Below are 19,879 nucleotides of genomic sequence, written 5' to 3'. Positions count from 1 at the left end.
CCAAACAAGCAAAAAAAAAAAAAAAAAAAAAAAAAAAAAACAGGAAATTCATTAGGAAATTCTTGTGTCCAAATTTTTGACAGCCTCTAAAGACAGGCTCTCTATAAAAATATGGAATATCTATGTTGAATTTTTAATTTTATATATATAATCTTAACATGTTTATAAGGCACCCAGAGTATGTGATTTCTGCATGTCATAGACAGTGTTGTTGACACCTACAGACATCAATCAATGAACTGTTCATCACCCAAAAACACTATATATTACTTGATCTGACCTGAGGAAGCATTTTATATTTGATTCATTTTGAAGCTGTTTTGATCTAGTGGAGTTGAGAACATCTTTACTTACAATTAATGTTCACTTTAAAATGTCAGTTTATTCTAGTACAAATTGACATTCCTCTTTCCTAAGACGTTAAAAACAAAAACTTGTTGTTAAAGCATGTAAAGGTTTGGCTGCTCATTTTAGAGCATTATTTCTAATGTCAGGTGCTGTTCTCTCCAGTGTGTTATTTACTTCTTTCAGATCCACTCTTTTTCTGCAAACCATATTTATTTTATTTAAAAGAAAAAAAAGTCTGTGACCTTAAAGAGCTGAAACTGGGATCATTTTAGTCTAAATGTGTTCCTCAAAAGAGCCAGCAGATGGCAATGTTGAACATGTGGTGTCAGAAAGAGCCTAATAAATCTCACACCACTTACTTTGATATCATTGTCCCAGATGTACACATGCTTTATCTCTTCTATTTTAAGGTTTGTAATCCATTGACGTAAATGTAAGTTTTATAGACCATGTGAAGTGTTAAACAACATGCAAATGTCATATTTCAAAGCAGTGGTGCGAATGTTGTAATGTGTCACAGGTGGTGTAAAAGTTAAGACAAAACAGAATAATGCAAACATGTGACTCTGATCCTCGATCATGAACTTACTGCAGATTGAAATGTTCACTGAACAAACAAAACCACATCAAAAACACAATGAAGGCTATTCTTCGTAGTATGGAGCCCCTGAGGGGACAAAAATATGAGATGGAGGATGATATTTCAGAGCTTTTGCATTGTTCAAAGAAATTTAGCATTGGCTTACAAACGTATCGCATTCCCACAGAAACTTTGCATTGCTCACAAAACTTTTAAGTCTTTACAAAACCTTCACGTTCATTATGACATGATCTGAATTGTAAAGGTTGATTCTCGTGTTTCTCCACACATTTGAGCTTCATCAAGAGCCGATGAGGTTTGTGTTCAGTTGAGCTTCTCTTTATGTTCACTGATCAATGTTTATATGTGAATAAAAGCCTAAATTCAGTCTGTCCATCATATAAAGTGAATTCATTAGTTTTAGTTTCAACAATCATCCAATCAGTTCCTCACGGACCAAATCAAGCCCCGCCCTACATTTGTTCTTGTTCCAGAAGCGTTTCACTCAGATACACATCAGAATAGAGAAGAAAAGACGAGATCAGCTTCTGTTTCATACGGACTTTAATCTGCGAATCTCTGAAACTCAACATTAACAATCAGCACCTTTATTCTAATCTGAAGGGCTTTGATGACATCTTTGGGGATAAAATACATTAAAAAAAAGATTCAAAAATATGCTGAAAATAGGGTAGCTAGTATTTTAATTGCCACCACACTGCAAAAAAGCTGTTCTTTCTTAGAGTTTTTGTCTTGTTTCCAGTCAAAATATCTAAAAATTCTTAGATCAAGAAGCATTTTCTTGACAAGTAAAACTTATTTTCTTGTTTTTAGGAAAAATAAGTCAAAATTAAGTGAGTTTTTCCTTAAAACAAGCAAAATAATCTGCCAGTGGGGTAAGAAAAATAATATTAATCCAAACTGAAAACTTATTTTTTTGTTTGATATAAGATTATTTTGCTTGTTTTAAGGAAAAACTCACTACATTTTGACTTATTTTTCCTAAAAACAAGAAAATAATTTTCACTTGTCAAGAAAATGCTTTTGATCTAATAACTTTAAAATATTTTGACTAGAAACAAGACTCTAAGTAAGAACAGCAATTTTTGCAGTGCAAGAGAAATAGATGGAGTTTAAAAAGAAATATGTAGTGATTCGTCACAATTCAGATACTGCATGCCAAAACTTACACTTCTTGACTTAATTGTGAAAAGCAATGAAGGCTTTTTAGTGCTTTAGTAGAGTTTATCATGAACAATATTTGTTGGATAAATTATTATTTTTACTGTATTATAGTTTATGATTTGCTTATTTTGTTTTTCAATATTACATATAGAAGAAATATTTGAAACAAATAAATTAATTAATAAAAAAAGAGTGAATGAAACAAATAGATAAATGGTATAACCTATATAAAAATGTAAATAAATTGAGCAATCAATATACTTGTAGTAAATATTCAAATACTATTAAAATATATACTTTTGTATTTATTTATTTATATTTTTTATTTACAGTTACAACCTTTTTTTTTTTTTTTTTTAATAATTCATGTTTTCTCCTCCATACAGTCGTTGAACACCTGTTGCGTGTCGTTACAGACAGGTAGGAGCAATGATCCAGCCAATGAAATGGCGAGGTGCTGGTTGCTTGACAACAGGCTGGCCAATGAGCGTCGTGCTTGTTTATTCAGAAGAACGGAGGTGCGCTTCAAATCACCCAAACACCTCGTTCGCTTCAGAGCAGGTGGATGAGCCTCTCACTGCAGTCTCTCTCTCTAACACTGATCAGTGTGATTCATCTAGTCAGTGTGACAAGAGCTTATGGTGATCAGACTGTGTGGATCCGCGGAGCTGCTGCTGATGTGAGTCCGTCTGTGTTTACTCTATTAGCTGCTGTGCTAAAAGTTAAACTCGGGCTGTGTTTCTAATGTCGTGTGTTTCCTACATAATATACTGGGTGTCTACATTTGAATGGACGTGTATGAATCCGCGTGAAAGCTAGATAACTGAAACAGACTTACTGGTCATTCGTTTCAAAATAAACAAATCGGTGTGGAATATATCTTTTCTGTTAAGTAATGTTGTGGTGAGAACTGAAAATATTGACTCAGATTGGACTGGAGCAGCTGAGTAGTGTTGACAAAATCAACATTTCTGAAGCAGTGGTGTTTTTAAATATAAATATAGCCTATTATGTGTGTTAATTACTCGAAGCTTTTTCACACAGTGCACATTTCTGCCATCTAGTGATTAAAACGAGACTAACAAACCTTAGTGAAATAGACAATTATATTCTAGCAAAGAAAACAAATTTATTCGATTTTGTCCGTGAAGAATTGTTTGTATGGTTCTGGTTTGCCATTGGTGGATCTCATGTGAGTGACAGGTTGCCCCGCCCTCACGCCAGTAAACACGTCATCAGAGAAGAGATCGTTGCTGCAAGAGGGAGGGGAAGTTATTTTGATTCAAGATTACAATCAAAGTGTTATTCTATAGTCTTTGTTACAATACACATGAATAAATGATAATAAAAAGATATACATTTATAATGAGCCTGTCCTATTCATAATAACAGTTTAACACTAAACTAGCTTTCATAATTGTGAGGCAGTAATCTGGTACAGGACTTGTGGATAGGGCAAAATATTGTATTTTTGAGAGTAAAAGTACTTGCTCTACTGACCTTAGAGAACAATAGTGACCTTCACTACAGGAAGCAGTTTTTAATATCCTGACATACTGAAAGCAAAGTACAGTTTTAAACACTAGAAATGACATGAGGATTGATGGTTAATTATTAACATGTTGTTTCACACACTCATTACTCTGTATATGTGTCATAAACCTTTATGTTTATAAACCTTGAACACAGCTGGGCAGTAAATGATTACATGTGATCTGGATTACGTAATCAGATTCCAAAAATTAATAGTAATTGGATTATATTTGTTTTAAAATACTCATAATCAGTATTCTCATAATGCAACTTTTTATTGATTACATGTTATTCTCACAATGGCAGTAAATTATTCATAATTCATTGATTCTCCCTACTACTACTTTTCTATCTTTTAAATTTTCAATGTATAAAATTATACTGCTTATATACGTTCAGAAGCTCTTCCAGGTTTGTGGATCTGCACACACAGATCAGTCATGTGACTGTCACTGAAAACTGAGACACACGCCGCATTTGATCACATTCACAGGATTTACAGAAATCATTTCACTTTTAACTAGTGCTCTCTTGTTGAGAGAATAGCTCCTAATGATCACATTAATTAGGCCTGATATTTGAATTATCACTCATTGAGTCGTTTAATCATGTATTTCTGTCTTTGGAAGGCTTTTGTCTTTCAAACACATTAAAATGTCAAATTCACATCATTTCATATTTAGATGCAATGCAGGGATTCCCCAACTTGTTCCCCAACCGAACCTCTTTGACCAAATATATTTACTATAAATATACCCTGAGATTTAAATTAATAAGTTAGGTCAATAATAAAATTGAGTCAATAATAATAACAAATAAAAACAGTTAATAATAATAATTTAGTCCATGGTTCTTCTCTGATGTTTATTAATGGTCACATCACATGCAGGTACACAAAAATATTTCCTCTTTTTTTTAGTATGTTTAAAATTCATTTTTAATGTTATTTTTTTAATTATTTAATTAATAGCTTTTCATTGAAGTCACGAAACCATCACGATCAGCAGTCTGGGAACCCCTGACGTAATGCAGTATTTAATGCACTTCATGTTGATAACAAAGAATGGAATATATTTTCTTTCTCTTTGTATTTACTTGAGTAAAGTTGGTTTTATATTCGCACATTCGCACATCTGTATTCAATAGCCTTGTTAATCACACTACATTGGACATTCAGTGGACATTCACAAGTAAATATGCCATTAAAACAATACTATTTTGATCGACTGTGAAAAATGTTGTAAGTTGACAGTCGTTGGTTGTCAATATCATGTCGCTGCTTAAAATTCGCAAACATTAATTTATTGCACATTTATTGGAATGTCTGAATTTATCAGAAGTCCGAAAGTGCGAATATAAAACCAACTTTACCGAAGTTCCGTATTTTTATATCAAAATGGTAAAAGATTATCCTATTCAAATCAACGTGATAAACAAGTAAGGTCCAAAGTTATCTAAAAGAAAGTAATCAATAAGTAGTCTGCTTATATTACCCTAAATGTGTTATGTAATACATATTATTATATATATTTCACCTGATTAATGACTAAAAGCTTGAATGTAGCTTGAACTTTCCTAATGTATACAAGCAGTATGCTTTTTTTTTTTTTTTTTTTTTTTTTTTTTAGAAAGTAAAATTTATTTGATAGAAAAGATTAATTGGGGAAAATCAGTTATGTGCAACTTACTGTCATTATATGAATATGTATTCATGTAATCAATAAAAATCTGATTATGAACATTTTAAAACATAATATAATCTAATTTTTGGAATCTGATTACATAATCCAGATTACATATAATCAGTTACTGTGCAGCACAGGTCACATGACCGATGTAGTAAGTCCGAATTTCATTCATACTCTAGGGGTGTAACGATACCCTTGTGTCACGATTCAATATCACGATACTGAACTCCTGATACAATATTATTAAGAAACTCTTCAAGACATATGGTAAAAGGATAACAAAAAATGAACTGTTGATTAAAATGTAAAATTTGGTATTACGTTGGGAGTGGAAATGAATAGGCTTGGATTTGATGAACAGGACAATGTTGACACCAGAATAAAGATATTCATGATTCTAATGCTGAAACACAGAATTATTTTAGACGAATATTTTTGCTCTCTGTCACTGACTAGATAAATATATTTAAAATAATATAGGCCACTTTTTACTTGTAACACAAGACATTTGGCATTATCAGGACCCACAATTATTCCCCATTGCATTATTATACATTACATTCAACATTATATATATAGTAGTTTAATGTAGGTACTGACACTAAAACTATGTAATTTTCATGCAAAACACGTATTGCCACTATCCAAGAGACAATATTGTTGCATTTTTGTATTGCGATATATTGTGACAAAATATATTGTTACACCCCTATACTGCACACATTCATACTATATAGATTGCACTTTTTTAATGGTCAAAAGTAACTTTCAAAGCAAATGTAGTATGCCATTTCAGGCACAGCATGTTTCTTTATCTACTTTAAAAATACTTTAATAGCTTACACAACACACAGACCCAACTAATCAATGATGAAATCCATTGTTGGTCCTTTTCATCATTGAATATTGGTTGTTAGTTGACAGTTTGTTGTTGCAGCCGTAGATGCGACCGAGGTCAGATTATAACCTGGAGCTCTGTGAGTCAGCAGGTCTTATGTCACAGCTTTACTGCACCACAGACGTTTTCTTGTAAATGTAGATATCTAGATTGATTAACTTTAAAGTTTAAAGCTCTTGTAATGGAAGCCATCAGCCAGTCCAGCTATACAGAGCTGAAAATACTTCAGTCCTCCTGTGCTTCCTGCTTCCCTGTCTCCACCCCCTCCGTCACCCGCTAACTCCGTAATCCCGCAGTGGTATTCCATGGCTGTTTAATCCGGCTTCAGAGGCCTGCTGCCGTGTAATCCAGTCTGCCTGCTCTTCTGTTTCAGGAGTGATGGCCGAGTGCTAGCCTGCGCCGCTTCCTGGCCTGCGTCTCTCTTGGAAGAGCAGGACAACCAATGAATGTTGACATGGGAGATTGGTGGACTCCAACGATGATGCCAGATCCGTCTCTCGGTGAGCATCAAACATGGAAAGATTGTGTCAGGGACGCGTGTGAGCATTTTCAGAGTTGGACTGATCTTGTTAAGAGACTGAGCTAATTTAAGGATGGTTTATAATTAATCTGTAACGTTGCATTATATTGAAACCCAGTTCTCTCTCTTTTTTTTCTTTCTGTAATGAGTTGGAAAGAGTAGTTTACCCCAAAAAGAGAATTGTCATAATTTACTTCACCTCATGTCTTTCCAACAGGTCAAATTTGCACTCATGTTATAGGCTTGTAACTCTTGAACCATAAGGCCTAGAAAGACAATTTATTTTTTCCTCTGATTCCTGAGTTCATGCCGAGCCGAATGCATTGCATGGTTTAAGTTCCCAATCAATTTCTGACTTATATATTCTGCCGTTTTCACCAAATTTTCCACAGATCCTCGTCAGATCATCCTGAAATGCTATTTAAAACTTTATTTTGATTCAATATCTTGGCAACACCACTGCCTAAAGTGTTGAAACTTATGTCAAATCATGATCATGCTCTTGTACTCCTTGTTATGCTCACTTAACTCTTCATCTTGCATCTGTTCTGCTTGGCCCCGTAATTGCTGCTTGTGTCTATATATGTTGTTGTTGTTTTAAAGCTTTTCCTGGACTTAAACTCTGCCATATTACCTTTTTTGCAGCTACCTGACACCATGTTAAAAAGGTCACATTAGACTTGTCAAAACGGGCTTTAATTACAGGCTCTGCCCTTCTTTTGTCTTCTGAACAGACACCAAAGAGCTTTCCAGTATTTCTGGGATCAGCATGTCTCCCTCCAGGCGAAACTCTCATCATTCACTGCACTCCACCATGGCTCTGCCCAAAACCTCCTACAGCGTGTTAAGTGCGTTCTGCACTGAGGAGAACATATCGCAGTGCATCGCATATATCAGTCAGGTACATTACAAGGGGTGTTTTAAAGTTTTGCTCATGTGTTAGATAAACTTTTGCTATTCTTTCATCTGATGACTGGGATGTTGAGTATTGGTGTTGCCAATATATAAAACTTAAGCAAAAACATGAAGTATAATGATTTAAAGTGCTCCATTATGCTTTATTTTCAGATATTACTTTTCATGTAGTAATATAGCTGTTTATTTTCATCAAAGAGTTAACAGTATATCTTGGAAACAATTAATCCTAACCCTAATACACTGTTGAATCATGCATATCAAGTTACTCTACTAATAAAAGCCAAGTTTTATCCATAACAGAATATAACTGCATAACTTCAGTGTATAACTTTATAAAGCGAATTAAGTTGTGTGCAAAGCATAAATCTGTTTTCAGATTTTAGAAAGTACTTTCAGATTTGCAGTACAGTGATACACAAGCAATTTTGCAGTTTTGTTTTAATGAATGACCTGGGTGGGATAGAAAGCAAGTTTTGAGTTTGAATGTGGAGTATGCATGGTATCATGGGTTTGAGAGTAGTTTGTCTTCTGATTTTAATTGTCAGAGCAGATGATCATATCTTATTTTCCTGGTTCTCCTCAGGAGGTGTGTTCGCTGGGCTTGACTGGAGTGAGTTTGGAGTGTAAATCGGGCGGTCTGAGTGCCGTGCCGGTTCTGAACCTGCTGTATGAAGTGCTGCAGCTGCAGAGGAGAGCTCAGCGTGCCCTACATGAGCTGGAGAGCCAGCAGCTGAAGAACGGCAGTGACCTCGAGCACCTGCAGCACAGCAACTGTAGACTCAAAGTACTCCACTTTCTACTTACTCCAGACAACAACAACTAATAAGTTGGAAACCTCAGGGAATTTTAGAATGTGTTTTCTTTAGTGAATATATATATATATATATATATATATATACTTTTATTACTACATTAAAATATTTAATGTGCAAGATATTGTTATAGTGTTATTTTAGCTTTATTAAAAGTTTTATTTTATATTTTGAATTTGCGTTTTTTTTATTTTTAGTTTTAGTGATAATTTTAGTTTAATTTTTACTAATTTTGTTATCTATTTTTCTTCATTTTATTCATATATATTTTATTCATATTTTATATATATATATATATATATATATATATATATATATATATATATATATATATATATATATATATATATAGCCATTTAGGTTCAGTTTTTATTCAGGTTTTATTTCCAGTTAATAATTTTAGTGCTTAAACTTAAACGTATTTCAGAGTTTATTGCCAAGGGAACGTTTCTAATTTTTTATTTAGTTTGTTTTTCAAATAATATTTACACTACTGTTAAAAAATTTTCACTTTTTTTTTTAAAGTCTCTTATGCTCAGCGGGACTGCATTTATTTGATCAAAAATACAGTAAAACAGCAATATTGTGAAATATTATTACAATTTAAAATGGCTATTTTCTGTGTGAATTTATTGTAAAGTGTAATTTATTCCTGTGATCAAAGCTGAATTTTCAGCATCATTACTCCAGTCTTCAGTGTCACATGATCCTTCAGAAATCATTCTGAAATGATGATGATGATTTGATGCTCAAGAAACATTTCTGATTATTATTAATATTGAAAACAGTTGTGTTGCTTCATATTTTTGTGGGGAAAAAAAGATCCCAAAAATTTGAACTCTATTGTGTATAAAATTGTATTTTAATTCAGAATTAAGTCAACATAAGTGTTATTCATAGTTTGAGTTGTACTTTTTTTTTTTTTTTTAAACATGTAAATGATTAATATGTAAGATCTATTTTGCACAATGCTGTAGTGCTGAGTTTAATTATTGATTCATTCATAACAAAAATCTAATAGTTAAGGAGGAAACAGTTGTTAGTAGTAAAGTCAAATCCTGAGCTACTGCTCTTATTTGCTCTGTGTGTGTGTGTGTGTTTCTCAGGATCAGCTGGAGCACACGAGGAGAGAGAACTCAGGTCTGCATGAGGGTGAGCGACAGCTACAGTTGAAGATCAAAACCTTACAGAACTGCCTCAAGTCTGAGAAAGAGGAAGTAAGAGAACCTCAGTCAGTTCACACGCTCATGCTCAGACAGGCATGACGACTGCACCCATCAGCGTTTTGTTTTTATATAAAAAAGCGTTTTTTATTCTGTTTAATTTTACACCACAACCCCCAGCAAACAAAACCCATCATATTTTACACACATGTCAAACTGAATGATCAGTGAATTGAGAAATTATGAATTGAGAAATTGTCTTGCAGTTCGATTGTTTTTTTGTTTTTTTTGTTTTTTGCATTGTGATTATTTATTTCTCTAAATTCTAAGAAAAAAAGTGAGATAAAGGTTTTTTTTTTTTGGTCTGTTTTTCATTCATTCATTCGTTTGAAAACTCAATTTGTTTCTTCAACAATAAGTATATTAAGACTTGAGTGTAGATACAGTGTCTGTGCATATGAATCACACAACACCCTCACTGCTCCTGTGTGTGATTAATATGTTTCAGGTGCAGAAACTGCAGAGCATCATCTCCAGTCGTGCCACACAGTACAACCATGACACCAAGCGTAAAGAGAGAGAGTGCTCCAAACTGAAGGAGCGGCTCAACCAGCTGCTCGTGGACAAGAGAGACAAGAAACTCGGTGAGCACTTTATTTATTTATTTTTATTCTAACAGCTGGTGTCTCGTCTGGGATATTCCCAAGAAACACAGGCATGAGAAGTCATCCTCCATCACAGGTAAGATGTTTTTAATGACTTCCTGTGGTGGAAGGATTGATTGATCTCATAATAGTCAGTGCAGGAAGATTTGTCTGTACTGTTTAAACGTGCAGCTACCTGCCAAATATTTTTAGAGTTATCCCTCTGGCATGAAGATGATCCATTTAGATCCGGACTGACGGAAAACGGTGTTGATGGGAATGTTTCATTTGCCAATTAATAAATTCTTTCTTCTCTGTCCTCATGTGTTCAGCCATTGAAGTGTCAAACTATGTGGGAAGGTCAGATGGCAAGAGAAGCCTTTGGAAGACGGGCAAGATGGAGGCCAGGTAACCTCCTGCGCTCATGTGGGTCTCTGTGTCATGACTGTTTTATTTGTTACAGTGTAAAACATGTGCTCTTGTGTTGTTAGGCACGAGGGTGAGATGTACAGGGCTCTGCTGAGTGACTATGAGACGCGGCAGAGATCTCTGATGCTGGAGAACTCAGAGCTTAAAAAAGTCCTTCAGCACATGAAGAAGGACATGATCGCCATTCTGAGTCCAAAGAAACTCTGTGTCAAAACGGAGCCAGCAGATGACAGCCTAGAGCAGGTCTGAGGTCTTCTCACATGCTCTTTATAAGCAATATGTTGCAATAAGGTTGTAAATTGCATGTTTCAGCATCAAACAGTGTCAGTTGAACTTTAAAAATATAATTTTTAATATTATATTAAATATTACAAAAGTTATTATGAAACCCCCTTTTATTTTTGAATTGTGCACAATTCATCAATGCACGTTATACAAAAATCCACCACTGAAACAACTTTACCTTTTGGCTATTTAGGCATTACTGTAGACTACTTTTGTACATTAATGTCTTTCTAAAATCTTGCCAATTGTTGATGTAGTAGTTTAAAGCATTTCTGAGTGAAATATATTTTTAAAAATATATATGTACTGTATGTATAGGTGGGAAATAATGTTCTCACCCATAAGACTTTAATTAATCTTCGAAAAACACAATATTTTTAATGAAATCAGAGTTTTCTGTCACTCTATTAGAAGTCCATTCCTCACATTTACAGTGACTTTATGAGCTTTTTTTGCTTACCAAGACACATGAACTTTTCAGGTGCCGTGAAAAATGTCTTTTTTTTGTGTGTGTGTGTTTCGAAGATGAACTAAAGACTTGTTGGTTTGGAGCGACAGGAGCGGGAGTGATGACATGTTTTCATTGTGTGACATCAGGCTGGCTCTGAGGGCGAGGAGGAGACGGCTGACTCCAGTCGAGAGACTCTAGAGCAGTCATGTGAGCAGGCGCGAGAGCAGCTGACCAACAGCATCCGCCTGCAGTGGAGGAAGCTCAAGAGCCACATGGAGAGACTCGACAGCCAAGGTATAACCTGAGTGTCATCTCATGCTTCAGTTCTTAAAGGGGTCATGAAATGCATTTTCGGATCTTTTATATCATGTTTTTGGAGGTTATCTTATGAAGTTTTTTGCATCAAAAAAGTTCAGATGTTTGTAAAAATGATCCTCACAAACACTTCGTTTCACGGAGCGCAAGTAAATGGCCACTGCTGTGATTGGCTAACTTCATTGCATTGTGTTTTGATGCTTAAGATGACCCGAACTGTAATAAGCAGCTATATTCAAGTTATATTCAACTGTCTGAAAACACAACAGGATTTACAACCTGTCTAATATTCACCTTGGTCCGTTTCTGTACATAATAAAGAGTTTAAACTAACTATAAAATCACATATTAGTATGATATGTCAACATTTGAAGCTCTTTAAATTGTTTTTTTTCCCTTTAAACATTTGTATTGTTATATATTCGATCAAGTCGACACACAATACTTGTATTTAAAAGTGTAATTTGGCATTTTCTCTCTCTCAAAAAAAAAAAAAATCCTGTTGTCACCGGCACTCGATGAATCTTGGGATAGGCTAGGCTGCAAAGGATCCACTCAGTCTATCTTTCGCGGCCCAGGGAAAGAAGGATGCATTTGTAGGAGTCTTCAAATTGGGACAGCCTTCATTGTGCCGCTGTTACTCATTCAGCCTTCAAAAAAATGCAGCCTCTGAATTTAGGACACAGCAATAGAGTCATACATGTTTGAGTCTAAATCAAATTAAAATGTGCAACCACAGCGATTGCCTTGAAGGACAAAACACTTGGCACTGATGTAGCTTTCAACACGAGATATTTAGAAAAACCGGCAGCATGTTGAAAAGAGATGAACACACAAAAGCTTTGTAATTCAGGCACGTTGTTAGGAATGAACTTCAGCCATGCGTTTCTAATAGTTTGATCTTTTGAAAGGGTATGCACAGCTTATGGAGGTGCAGTTCGTCTACATCCAGGGACAGAACGATGTCGGACAGTTTTACTTGACAGTAGTATCATTCTTCTGATTGATGTTGTTAAAGGGTTAGTTCACCCAAATATTAAATTTCTGTCATTAATTGCTTGCCCTCATGTCGTTCCAAACCTGTAAGGTAATTCCAGTGTAAGTAATTAATGACAGAAATTTCATTTTTAGGTGAACTAACCCTTTAAAAGCACACCTCCTTGATTCATGGTGGTTTTGAGGAACATCATGATGGATGGGGCAATTTCAAGAAGAATGGAAGACAGCTTGGGAGTTAGCAGTGTTATTATTGTTAACTAAAACTATTAAAAGCAATTCTGTTAATTTGAAATAAAGCTGAAATACAATAAAACATAAATATTAGTTGAAAACATGGCAACAGTATACCTTTTGGCCCTCTAGCTCTTAAACAACTGCATTCATTTTGTGGAAGAACATTGTTTTTGGTCGTGCTTCGGCTCTGCGTGACTATGTGGATGAATATGGTCATTGTACTGCTCTTAAAACCGTTCACAAAGCTGAAGGGATATAGCCAGTTTAGATGGAAAGGATCTCTATCTGAAGACATTACTGTAGCTTTACCCATTAATAGACACGGTACTTCCTTAAAAATAAATTCCAGCACAGTGCTACAATAACTATAATGAAATGACCCTTCACAATAGATAATGCTTTACAATCGACTCTTGTTAGAGAGCTACATATATCCATTTCTGTTCAATCCAAATGCCATCCTCTCCGTAGCTTTTACATTTCAAACCCCTCGGTTCTCAGCATGTCTGAAAAGCTAAGCTAATGTTGATTCTTGTTTTATTACGAGCTCTGCCGCACTCTCTTTTGCCAGCAGACTCTCCTCTGTTTGGCGTTTGTTTAAAACGGATGATTCTCTGGAGGTTGGAGATTTAGCTGCTCCATGTCAACATTTCTCACTCATTGTGACAACTACCCTCTCCCAGTCCCACCAGACATGCGTCAAAGAAGCCAGAGCAACTTTTCTCTATTTGCGGATATGACGAGACACACTTCCCACTTATAATATGCTTACTGTAGTAGAATCAGGGCAAGACAAAAACACGTTTTGAAAGCAGGATTGATGTAATTTTGAAAAAACAGCTACTTAGTATATGGACATCTCTGTTAGGGGCCGTTCACACAGAACGCGTCTTTGCGTCTAAAAAGCGCTCAGGAGTGGTTTTAAAAAAAGCGCAGCATAGAACGCGAGAGTCTCGAGATGCGCCTTTGAGACGTGATGCAATAACGGAAATAATAGAAATAGGCAAACTGCAGAATTTACAGATACAAGTTTTGACATGGAAAAAAAGAAAATAAGATAATAATGAGCGCCTCCTCCGCCATGTTGCCATTATATAAAACAGTTGTCATGCCAACTCGCAACGCTTGCCCCGCCTCCAAGTACTTCTGATTGGTGCACTGTTTTGGAACTGACATTGATGAGTGGCGCTGCGTGTGTTGAGACACGCGCTTAAAAACGCGGCGCTCATGTGTGAGGCGCTGCAAAAGACGCGAGACGCGAGCGTAAAGCCGCCTTTCCACTGCACACGACATTCGCATCCGATTGTCGCATTTCGCCCCCTAGCGACAGTCGCACAGAACTTTGAAATTGGTAGTGAAGCAACCGTTACCCTCGGCTTATTCCAACCCAGCAACCACCATGGTAAACTGAACGATTTTAATGAATGTAACGTTAATGCATGTATGAATATATCCATACAAAGCAAATGACCATCAATACATCTGAAATAAAACCAAACTAGTAGATTTTATAGAGCTTCAACGTAAAAAATTATTTAATAATCATAAAATATCTTTTTTGTTTTACATAATTATTGATAACCACCATTTTAAAGAAATAGTGTTTATATAATAACGTTAAAGTGTTAAAATATTGGTAATTCTAACTTCGTGCTCATCGTTTTGACTAGAATACATCATATCCGGTCGGCCGGTCGCATACGGTCTAGCCGCAGAAGTTCAAATATTTCAACGCATCCGAAGCTCAAATCGGATCCGAAATTTCCGCATTCGCATATGATCGGAACTCCACGCAGCCCCCGTACTACTCTCCATTGGAAATGAATGACTTCCGGTCCAACGGCTGTCGTTTGTCGTGTGCAGTGGAAAGGCGGCTTAACGGTCATGCACGTCCGTCAAGCGCGTGTTTACATAGAAAAACAATGGGAAAGTAGCGCATTGGAATAGAAAAACGCGTTCTGTGTGAACGGCCCCTTAGTCCACATACAATGCTATTGAATTGCTGCCACTTGGTTGACACATTTGAAAAACCACACACAGCGATCGTGATTGTAATCCACATGTAATCCATCTTCTGAAGCCAAACGATAGGTGTGTGTAAGAAAATTAGATTTTTTTTTTTAACCTTTCTTCATTATAAATCACTGCTTCCGGTCTTCTGTCATACGAATGTTCATGAGCGGGACGTTGTGACACATGATGTAAGTGCGTTGTGAAGCTCGTGTGAGATGTGGCAGTCCTCTGTGCTTTTCACTTTACTTCTAGTGCAAACAGAAGACATTGATTCATCTACCGTGGTTGTGTGGATCACATCATAATTGCTGTATGTGGTCAACAGAGCAGTACCCATTCACTTCCATTATATGGACTCAGAAAGATGGATTATTTAACTAAAAATCTTCATTTGCATTTGTTTGAAAAAAGTCAGTTTACTCACCCTCACAATGTATGAGAGAATTTTCCATTTTTTTGGGTGGAGTGTCATTTTAAATGCCGTTCTTGTTCTTGCAAACTGTAGTGATTTTGAGACCATGTTCTTTAGAGTTAGTTCTGTTTGTAACAGTCTTGATGATGGACATTTCTGCTTGTGTGCTGCAGTGTCTCTGGTGGCGTGTCAGGAGCGTGAGGCAGAGGAGCTGATGTCCAGGAAGGAACATGAGGAGGAGATGCAGCGGATAAGACTGGAGTTGCAGCAGTGTAAAGAGTTCATCCACATGCAGCAGCAGCTTCTACAGGTGACCAACATCTGAACACATCAAACACTAATGTGCAGGAGATGCCAAAGTAAACTTCACTTGTCTGATTTTTCTTTCCGCTCAGACCTGTGTTCGAACGACAGCGCGTGTGCGAGTATTTGAATGCTCTTAAGGTCACCATGAAATTAAAATTGACAATTCTTGTTTATGGAATTGCGCTTGTATCACAAGAATTTTGCGATATGATGCGTATCAGATACAGGGGTTACGAATACAATATATTGCAATTAATATATTACTGTAAAAGTGCTGTATAATGTGACTTTACTGGAGTGCTGAATTGCAGAGCTGATGCAAACACATCCACATCGTTGTGATCAGATGCTTTAACTGCTGTTTTCTCACCGCTGTTATTTTTGTTGTTTGATTCGTCTGGAAATCCGACCCAAACTGTCAGTGTATTTTTTTTTTTTTTTTTTTTTTTTTTTTTTGTCCTAGTTAGATCAACGTAGATCATATTGTGTGTTTTGCACTCAAATGTCTGGATGTGTTAATTTTGATGGTGGTGTGTGTTTACAGCAGCAGCTCAGTGCACCATGTGACGATGAGACAGCAGCTCTGTTGAATGACTGCTACACGCTGGAGGAGAAAGAGCGACTGAAAGAGGAATGGAGACTCTTCAATGAGCAGAAAAGAAACTTTGAGCGAGAAAGGAAGAATTTCACTGAAGCTGCTATTCGCTTGGGACATGAGGTACTGAATAAATGGATTAAAGAGGTCATGAGTTTTGACATATCGGAGGTCATTGTTTTACTAATCCAATCCAATAATCTGGATCAACATGCACATTGCCCAATTTCTATATCCTAATTATTGTTAATGTAATTCATTTTTCCAGGAGCTCATTGCTTCTACCTTCAGTTAAACTGCTAACAGCGATTGTAAATTAATTGCCTAAATTATTACATTATTTGCTAACTGCATTCTTTCAATTGTAACGTTGACATGCATTCTCTGTAAAGCTGTTTTGAAATGATATGTATCGTGAAAAGCGCCATACAAATAAATGTGAATTGAATTGAATTGAATCAAAAACATACTGCAAGTTTCAGAAATCATAAATTCTTTAATGCAAAAATAACTTTTATTGAAACCAAGTTGCCAAAACAGCATTTTCTTCTGGGCTTATATTATGTAATAAAGATGAATACATCAGCACGAGACTGATTGTGTCTGTACAGGCAATCTAAAAAGAATAAAAATTGATATACTTTTTAACCACAAATGCTCGTCTCGTACTTGCTCTGTGATGCGCGTTGATGACTTCACACAACCAGGCCCCGCCCCTTTATTCTGCGTATGAATTATTTAAATGAGGAATATTGCGGTGTGAACAACACACAAGACTATAATGGAGGCGTTTCAGGGAGTTCAGAAACCTTGACACTGATATAGAAAATAACTCCTGCTGGAGGGACTTTGTGCTTTGTAACTTTGCAGTGCTTTTTCATGCTCAAAGAGAAATATTACACTCTAAAAGCTGAACATGGAGAAAAGCATCATAGGTCCTCTTTAATTAAATTGGGCTTCATCTACCTGTTTAAACCAAAGCAGGGTTAACCATCTTCCTGTTTGTTTCTTCCCTTAGAGGAAAACGTTTGAGGAGGATCGAGCTGCATGGCTGAAGACCCAGTTTTTGAACATGACTCCATTTGTAGACCGCAAAAGACCTGCATTGCCTGAACCTCACAGTGCTTTATCAATCAGTGAGTATCTCTGGAGACCCGACAATTTCCTTTGTGGTGACCAAATGATTGATTGTGAGAATCAGGGTGAGACCTACGGTTTCACATGCATCACTTTTCTGCTTGTGAAGCTTGTCATTTATTTTGTTGTCAGTTCCTAAAGTTCATTCATTTAGGATCATTTTGAATCCACATTTGGTGTGCATATCTCTAGGTACTGAACCCGAGGCCAAACTGCAGTCCACTCCACCCCTCCTGACCAAGTCCCTGTCCTACACAGTGTTCTCCACCCCTAAAGCTGCTCCGGTGAAGATGCCCTCCACAGCTGACCTCTACCGCACGCTTCAGCTCATTCCAGAGAGCAGGTAGCCAGCAGCTTAAAAGAAATATTCCTCCTGTCATTTATTTACTCACCCTTATGTCATTCCAAACTCACATGACTATTTTTTTCCAGTGGAACACAAAAGGAGAATTTTAAAATCTTGATACAGGTCTTTAAGCTCAGGTCATTGTGACCTGAGCATTGTAAAAATAGTCTTTTGAGGTCTGTCCCAATAGCCACACTTGCAGTCTTTGATTAAACCTTTGGGATTAAACTTTTTTTAAACTGGGATTTGGCCCAAGTGGTCATGAAAACCACAAGTGTGTGTAGAACTTCTATATTTCTCATGTCTGTGAGGCAAGTAGCCTTATAGCCTTTGGAGAATATAGGATAGTATCAGAGAAATGTGTTGTCTGAGTAAATAAGTAGCATATCTGCTATCATAACTGCCATATGTTTTCTCTCTCACAGAGGCCATGGGAAATGTCAGAGTGGTGAGATGTTGCCCAAGTCACGTCTGCGCAGTTGCTCTACAGACTGCAGCGTCATCTCGTTGGTCAGAGATGAGAACAGCCCCATCTGACGGTACGTCAGTATTACACTGATCAAACTCTTCTCGCACTACTGAAGACACACTCCGCTGTTACGGGAGTCTTCCTTTCATCCCCATCACTGGATGACCAACCACCTGCTCCTTATCTGCTGTGTTGTCCCTGAAGGGATTTAGGGTTGAATAAAACAGATGGTGTGCTTAGCTGGATCAAATTGATCTCAGAGACAATCATTTGCTCAGTTGTTTGTTTACCACTTCTAAATCACATGATGATAAATATGTAAAGTGGCCAATGTGTTTTTTTGTATAGTAGTAATAAGAGTAATTTAAAAATGCAGCGGTCAGATTGTGTGATGTTTGTGCGGGATGTAAATGTGACATTAATTCATAAAGCACTTTTAAGAGGAGCAATGTTTAATGTAGCTTTTAAATATTACTATAAATTGATATTTTCATTTGCCGTTATATTGTTGCAAAAAACACTCATCTTGGGCTAGATTTCACATTTAGAACTGCTCAAAGTTTTGTACTTTTATCATAATTGATTGATGTTAAGTACTATGCATTAATTGCATCTCTCAATGCAAAACATGGAATGGGTTGTTTTCATTCACTTTTTTTCGTCACTTGAATGTTGAATATTTATATTGAAAAATCAAGAATGTCTTTGGTAGAACTTTTTGAATCCATGTTTACACATTTGAAGACCGATTTCTTTAATTCAATGCAATAAAGTTTGAAAGATTTGAAAAAGAACATTGTTTTTAAAGTTGGTATGAAATCAGTATTGACCCTGTTTTTTGCCCCTTTTACAAGATGTAATATAAGTCTCTGGTGTCCTCAGAATATGTCTGAGAAGTTTCAGCTCAAAATTAATAGCTTATCAATTTTGCCCCTATTTGGGTGTGAGCAAAAACACGCCGTTTTTGTGTTTGTCCCTTTAAATGCAAATGAGCTGCTGCTTTCCAGAAGAGGGCAGAGCTTTAACAGCTCAACAACAACAAAGCTGGAGAATCTCACGCAGCCAAAGGATGAGGATTGTCGGTAATGGTGTTCAGCCTAAATTTATGTGGATAAATTTATGTAGTTGCTGTGGAGTTGGAAGGAAGAAGGGAAGAAGCTCATTGTAGTCCCTAGCAGCCGTTTATTCTAGTCCTTAAAAAGCAATTTCTGTAAAAGAAAATATCTCCTTTGCACTGAACTTTGAACGTCGTAACTTTGCAGATGTTGTTTATGCTCAAACAGCAACATTACACACTAACTAAAGTTAAAAAAGTGAAATCATAATCATCCACCCCTTTAAATGCTTACAATAAGACACTGCTGACATATGCAAGGCCACACTGCAGTTGAGCCAAACACTGCCTCCATTCAGGTGTCCAACGCTCACTTTTCACAATCCTATCAACAATTGGTCAAAATGGTTAAAGATTGAAATGCACTACACAACTTTCAAAATCAGAAAGGATTTTAAAACGCTGGGCATCTTAATATGACAAAAGAGACATATTAAAACACTAGGTGTAAATGTATGTGTCTGCCTCATCTACTTGTGATCCGA

General features: G+C 36.2%; 1 protein-coding gene across 2 annotated transcripts; it reads left to right on the top strand.

Annotated features, from left to right (window-relative positions):
• The first annotated feature begins 2,610 nt into the window (after window positions 1–2,610).
• Window positions 2,611–19,074, top strand: ssx2ipa (synovial sarcoma, X breakpoint 2 interacting protein a). 2 transcript variants are annotated; one of them, XM_048162834.1, is made up of 14 exons: window positions 2,611–2,792; window positions 6,606–6,732; window positions 7,487–7,653; window positions 8,254–8,454; window positions 9,589–9,699; window positions 10,154–10,289; window positions 10,622–10,697; window positions 10,781–10,961; window positions 11,601–11,748; window positions 15,601–15,737; window positions 16,281–16,451; window positions 17,347–17,464; window positions 17,658–17,808; window positions 18,237–19,074. In XM_048162834.1, exons 2-14 carry the CDS (start codon window positions 6,675–6,677, stop codon window positions 18,346–18,348), a joined length of 1,767 nt encoding a protein of 588 aa, XP_048018791.1. In that variant the 5' UTR covers window positions 2,611–2,792; window positions 6,606–6,674; the 3' UTR covers window positions 18,349–19,074. The 2 variants fall into 2 exon arrangements, with proteins under 2 accessions (XP_048018791.1, XP_048018790.1); XM_048162833.1 differs by having other exon boundaries at window positions 2,613–2,792; window positions 16,278–16,451.
• Window positions 19,075–19,879: the final 805 nt, after the last annotated feature.

This window comes from Megalobrama amblycephala, linkage group LG17 (assembly GCF_018812025.1).
Source record: "Megalobrama amblycephala isolate DHTTF-2021 linkage group LG17, ASM1881202v1, whole genome shotgun sequence".
Lineage (NCBI taxonomy): Eukaryota > Metazoa > Chordata > Actinopteri > Cypriniformes > Xenocyprididae > Megalobrama > Megalobrama amblycephala.
This window is presented reverse-complemented; position numbering and strand designations above follow the sequence as displayed.